Here is a 6753-nt window from a genome sequence, read left to right as displayed (position 1 = left end):
GTCTGTCTGTTTGTCTGTCTGTCTGTCTGTCTGTCTGTCTGTCTATCTGTCTGTCTGTCTGTCTGTAATGTCAATAGGGTTTTGTGATAGTGTGTGTGTTTCTCATCTTTGCGCTGTTAAATCCTGGCTAATCTGATGCCACGTTGCACACACACAAATCTCCTTATCATAAACAGAACTGTCACTGATCTTCCGTAGAGATGGGAAGTGACATTTTTTCCCAGCACTGTCCCGGCGCTTCTCTCTCCTTCAGACTAAACACAGGAAAAACATCAAATCTCAGAATGCAACAGTTTGGCAGTGTATATAGGGCGCAAGTCTTGTACAGACATCTAAAATTATTTATTATTAATCAATTATCTCTAGTCTAAAAATGCATCTTGCATCTTCCTGGTGTGGCATTTCTGTACATGTTAATGCCAAACGTAGTTAATCTCTACAAGCCACGTTCATCCTGAGCATCTGTAAGCCATCTGTCTCCCTAATACACACACACACACACACATTTGAAATGTTGAAAGTGCATGACCTCATATCAGATTGAGGCATGTGTGTGTGTAGGTGTCAAAAGTGCTTTGAGTATAATCTTACACTCACAGAAAAACTCTACAGTTTCTTAACATCCTGCATTAAAAGAGTAGTCACACACACATAAACACTGACTCAGACATACAGTAGCATGGACACCAGATCTGTTTGAAATTATGTTATGTCTTTGAATATTTAGACTGGAGGAATTTATTGTTATCTTGGAACAAATCCAGAATTGAAATTAAGATGCTGACTCTCGTGATACTTATTATTGAGTTCTTGTAATCTCTTACTTTTTAAGGCAAAAACATTTCTACTCATCCCCTACAATTGTACTTCCTTTCAGCGTGCAGTTTAAAACAGGTGTCATAAAAAGCTCAGTGACTTCATGTTCATTGACCTTACGTGACCTTGCCTTGTCAAAGCATGCATGATCACTGCATAATGAGAAATGGCCTTTATATTAATAGGAGGCAAAGGAACATCCTGGAACACTAAGTGTCTGTTCTCTCACAGTCCATCATTAAAAGAGTCCAGCTGTGTTGCTATCTCTCCTAAAGACACAATCACACTTCAAAGTGCTACTTTCACAACAACTACGAAGCGTTCATAGGAAGTTCTAGCAATTATGTTCAGACTGTATTTGCACACAGCAGGGACTGTGAAGGAGTGTGTGGAGGTCATGAGAAAGCCACAACCCTCTGGATGGGTGTGTGGGTATTAAAGAGAGGCCCAGTGCTTTATGATATTAATGGACTGTGTGAAGGAAGATCAGATAAGGGAGAGAATGCCACTAAATAGATCAAGAGACCTGCTTCAGAGAGCTTCAAGTCCACATTATGAGACAAACACATCTACACAAAGATCAGACTTAAAAATCTGTTGATATCCAGTGGCGGCTATATCCAGTGATATCTGTGGGGCTCCCCCTTAACCATAAGATGGGGTCCTGCTAACAAGCAGTGATGTCTCATGTGATAGTTATCTATTATTTAGCATTTTTGTGCTCCACTTAGATGTTTTCCTTCCATCTTCCTGGATTGCTATCATTTAAAATGTTTAGTCAACAAACTTTGGTATTGTCAGTCAGTTTGCGACTTGTTTCCTGCCAGATCTACATTCAGTTTTCAGACATGATCTATTGTTTCCTGCGATTGTGATTCCAGAATAAATACATTTTTGACATATTGAAAAGTCAATGTAAGCACACCTTGTCCTTGTAAATGGGGCACTTCCTTTGCAGATGACTCTAGATAGGTAAATCTATCCTGAATTGCATGTGGTATATAACCATTTGACTTATTGTGTGTCTCATATGCCAGTGTTTCCACTTAGCAATAAAATGAAGATCAAAAAAGTGAATGTTCAGATAATATTTCAACAAAACCACACCACTCCAGTCCATCAATTTAAGTCTTGCAAAGCATAAACCAGAATAATTGTGAGAAACAAATCCATCATTAAGCCGTTTTAACCTTAAATCATCGCTTCTGGCCAAAAATGCAGGTCCATAATCCATAATAAAACTCCCTCCAGTGAAAAAGTTCATCCCCTGTTGTCCTCTCTCATCAGAATCCACCGACATATTTGTTTTGGTTCGTAAACGGTACTTGATCTGTGCATATTTCTCTCCTGATTCAGACAAGATGACGTTTTCACTGGGGAAAGAAATGTTATTGATAGAGGACTCGTATTTTAGCCAGAAGCAACAATTTGAAGTTAGAAACGTTTTAATGATGGGTTTGTTTATTACATAACGTGCAACTTTTCACTTCAAAATATGAATTGATGGACTTGAGTGGTGTGCATTACTTGAGCATTATTGTGATGTTTTTATCAGCTGTTTGGACTCTCATTCTGACGGCACCCATTCACTGCTGAAAATCCATTGGTGAGCAAGTGATGTGATACTACATTTCTCTAAATCTGTTCCGATGAAGACACAAACTAATCTACATCTTGGATGACCTGCCTTTACTTGTTTTATATAACTGTAAAAAAGGCAAAAATAAAAAACGTAATAGTCCTAATAAACAGAGTTAATTTTTAATCTAAATCAAACTCCTTTAAGAATATTTGGTAACACTTTATAATAACTGCACTCTATGAATCATTAGGTAAGCATTAGTAAATAGTCAGTTCATCCTTTATAAAGCCTTGTCCCAACATTAATAATCATTAGTAAGCAGTTTATAAATACAGCTATAAATGCCTTGCTCTTGATTTATAAGCACATCTATTACAAAGGAGATTAAAGGCTCAGTTGTCTTCCTAACAAACAAACAAAAATAAAGAAGTAAAAATAAAAAATAAACACAACACAGAGGGATACAGAACTCAGAAATATTTATTTCAAGATGCAATAAAATGAAACTGTACAACTGTACACTTGGATTTGTTTTCTATGAAATTGCAGAGGTTTATTTTCAAAAAAATTTTATCAAGTGTACAGCTGTACAGTTTCATTTTTTGCATCTTGAAAAAATATTTCCGTGTTCTGTATCCCTCTGTGTAGTGTCTGTTTAACTTTTCTGTTTGGAAGATAAATTATCCTTTAAATCTCCTTTGTAAATGCTTTACAATGTAAATAGTCGTCACTTTAGGTGAGCTCACAAAAATAGATGGCTGGCAACTACTAAATGTTTTATAAGCAGGAATATGTGTCAATAAAGCAGTTATTAACACACTGAGCAACTATCATGTGTCTAAATAATAAGATTTATATATGTACATTTAAATGGTTTATTAATCATTTACTCACACTTTCTTAATGATCTTATGAACCACTGACAACTCCTAAATAACTGGTTTGTAAATAACGTAATAATTTAGAAAAGATAAATTGATCGTTAATAAAGTATGAAAATACAATTACTAATACTAATGCCTATTAATGTTGGAACAATGCTTTATAAAGGATGAATTGACTAATGCTTAACTAATGATTCATAGTGTGCAGTTATTATAAAGTTTTACCAAATACTTATATGAACCTTGAGTTTTTAAGTCTCCACCAGCTGTTTTTTTGCATTTGCTTCCATCATTCATCAAAAAGTATATCACTTACATGGTAACTCAACATAATGCCTATATGTTTGTGTAGGAGGCAGAGATACAGCGGGTCTTGGAGGGAAGAGAGGCCCTTACCGTCTGGATGCTGGACACAAAGTTTACCAGATCTCTCAGGCGGAGAAAGACACTGTGCCCGATGAGGGGAAGAGAGCAGCACGGGAGATGGCCGAGAAGGCTTTTAAGCAGAGGTACACCCATCTGTCTCTCTCATTCATCACTCACTCAGTTCCAACCCTCACAGATTTCTCCCAAAAACCTACACTTGACCCTGCGTGACCTTTACCCTCTGCTCTGAGTGCTTGTTAATCTCTCTAGATATTCTGCAGTGCTCTCTCAACGAAGCTCAGAAACACTCTGTCCTTGTGAAAGCATATCAGTATATTCTTGTGTGAGGCTCTGTTTTATAATGTACTGAGCTGCCCGAGTATGCAGTATATGCATTAGTACTGAATATGTCCTTTGATGAAAATAATGATAATGCATTGCATTGAGCTCAGTGAAAAAAAAAACTGATGCAAGACAGGGTTATTATAGTTCAATCATGACAACTCTGTGAACTTTTTAGCATGGTGATGGATATGACAGTGTTAATGTATTTGGTCTTGGCGGAACAGATCTGCTACGCTGCTGCTGAATTGCTGCTGCTGTTGGTTATTGCTGTAGTTGTAGATTATTGCTGCTGCTGCAAGCAAGTACAGGAACTTGCTACTGCCAATGCATATGGCGATACGGTGCCATGAGTATTTAAGACATACTGCTGCTGCACAAACAGCATATAAAATAACCCCGTAGCAGATCTATACAGGTGGAGCTGGGGAAGGTGGAGGGTTTCACCTGAATTCTCTGAAAGCGCCCTGCAGGAATCTCAATACAAACAAAAGAAAACTAATAAAAGCGACAAAAACGCAACAAAATTACCAAAAAAATAACTAAAATGAAAATAGAAATACCAAAAAAAATATTTTTACATAAAAATGAACTTAATTAAAAAAACAGTGTCTCAATGATAGTAAAATAACACTGATCCAAGATGGCAAATGAAATGAGATATTGATTTAAAATATTATCGTATTTAAAGTTAATATTAATTGTCATTTGCATTCCATTTTAATTCCATAATATGTCATGTGAGTAAAACAGAACATTGTTTGAAAAAGTTGGGGGTTTTTAAGCATCAAGAACTTATTGGATCATGAAAAGTGACGATAAATGCCAGGATATGAATATGTGTTTGCTAAAACAATAGTTTTTGCCTATTTAGGTTAACATGATCCAATAACCACATGGCCTTAACAAATCAATATACTTGTGCTGTAATGCTGTAAGTCAAAGATGATCATTCTATAGAAGAGTATGGCAGACTTTCAGAAAGATGCTCAGATCAAGATCAGGCACGTAAACTATAATATTTATGACTTGACATGGAATTATAACTTGTTTGAACAATCTTTTAAAATGCTGATATTATCAAACTTTCATCAAATCCATTAGTAATATCCTCTGATGTTTGTGCACTAAAAATACTGTCACATCCTGGAGGATGATATCATTAAGTTAAGTGAGGACATATTACAAAATACCAACATTAGCAATAAAAACAATGTAAATAATATTCACAATATGCGTTTTTCTACAAAAGTAGTGAAATTAGTATGATTTCCTTCTTTACAAATTGTGGGTCCTTTTCTATCCATAGTAACGCTTAACGCTGTTGAATTCTTTTACGTTTGTCTTCTTTGTGCTGCACATTGTTGTGATCTGCATGCTAGCTGTCACGTTCACAATATTTCATTCTCAGCTGAGATGGCTTGTGTCAGGGGTTTCCACAGGAAGAGGAACTTTATTTACCTATTTTGCAAGTGTGTGTTGCACCCGACAAACCACCATTACTTTGTAAAACTAGTCTTTCAACATTGCTGAACTATGATATAGGAAAAGCTGAATTTTCAGCATCATTACTCCAGTCTTCAGTGTCACATGATCCTTCATTCTAATATGCTGATTTGCTGCTCAAGAAGCATTTATTATTATTATCAATTTTGAAAACAGTTGTGCTGCTTAATATTTTTGTTGAAACCGTGATGAATAATTTTTTCAGGATTGCTTCGTGAATTTATGTGAAATTGAAATCTTTAACATTATAAAAAAATTGTACTGTTTAATTTGACCAAATTATAGCAATCCTTGCTGAATAAAAGCATTAATTTCTTTTGAAATTCTTACTAAGTACAAACTATTGAAGTGTAGTTCATATAATGAAATAAAGTTGGTGACATGATTAGGGCAGTATTTTACTTGCTCTCCATTCATTGTTCTGAGCAGTTTTCCAAGGCTTACAAACATTCCTGATCTTGATACAGGAATGACATTAACCATTGCTTTATTCCTTACTTGCTTATGCATATGTAAAAACATATAGCGGGAGATTTACACTGTTCTGCAGAGCAACCCATCGGCTGTTGTTTTCTTGTTTTACCGCAAATCTCACAATTTGCCAAAAGAGTAAGATAAATAAACGTAATTCACTATTTGTTCTCTGAGAAGTTTTGACAGTTTTGCTTCTCAAGTAAATATATCTTGTTTTGAGGCAATATAGATATTTTATTATACTATATAATCATTAGGAACAATGTTTCTATTTCTGTTGTGTCTATGTTGTGAAAGTGTAGCAGTGTGTTAGTCAATCGAGTCAAGCAGAGCACTTTTTCACTCTCATTCGTGGCATGGCCACACTGGCCAGCTCTCTCTCTGCTCTGTGGACAGGTTTGGAATTCAGGAGAAAATAGCAGCAGCAGTCTGTCCTCTCTCCAATAACACTGTGCAAAGAATGTGAGCTTCAGAAGCCAGACAGGAAACCCACAGCCTGTGTGCGTGTGTGAGAAAGAGAAGCACAGCAGGAAGGAGAATGATAATACCACGAGCAAAAAGAGTGCGCTCCTTACGTGCTGCATTATCTGTTGTAGCACAGAAACAATCTAGCGGCACTTATGTGACATTTTTGGTCTCGTGCTGATGGAGAGGTGAGGGATGATTTAGTTTGAAAGGAAACACAGTGTGACAGTATTTTGGGATGGGGCTTCAGATCACGCTGTCTGATCTGATCTCACGCCTGATAGTGTCGGTGTGTGAGCGCACCTGAGCTCTGTGGGC

The 6753-nt window shown here is 36.4% G+C and overlaps 1 protein-coding gene across 1 annotated transcript in view; it reads left to right on the top strand.

Annotated features, from left to right (window-relative positions):
• The window catches only part of LOC107670890 (von Willebrand factor A domain-containing protein 8-like), a 32943-nt gene that overhangs the window by 17383 nt on the left and 8807 nt on the right, over positions 1-6753 (top strand). The window contains exon 7 of the mRNA XM_016463690.1: positions 3635-3791. Coding sequence (XP_016319176.1) covers positions 3635-3791 — 157 coding nt within the window. The remainder of the gene's footprint in view (positions 1-3634; positions 3792-6753) is intronic.

This window comes from Sinocyclocheilus anshuiensis, unplaced genomic scaffold (assembly GCF_001515605.1).
Source record: "Sinocyclocheilus anshuiensis isolate Anshui unplaced genomic scaffold, SAMN03320099.WGS_v1.1 scaffold1366, whole genome shotgun sequence".
In the NCBI taxonomy this organism is placed as follows: domain Eukaryota; kingdom Metazoa; phylum Chordata; class Actinopteri; order Cypriniformes; family Cyprinidae; genus Sinocyclocheilus; species Sinocyclocheilus anshuiensis.
Note: the sequence above shows the minus strand (reverse complement) of the source record. Positions and strands in the feature narration are given on the sequence as shown.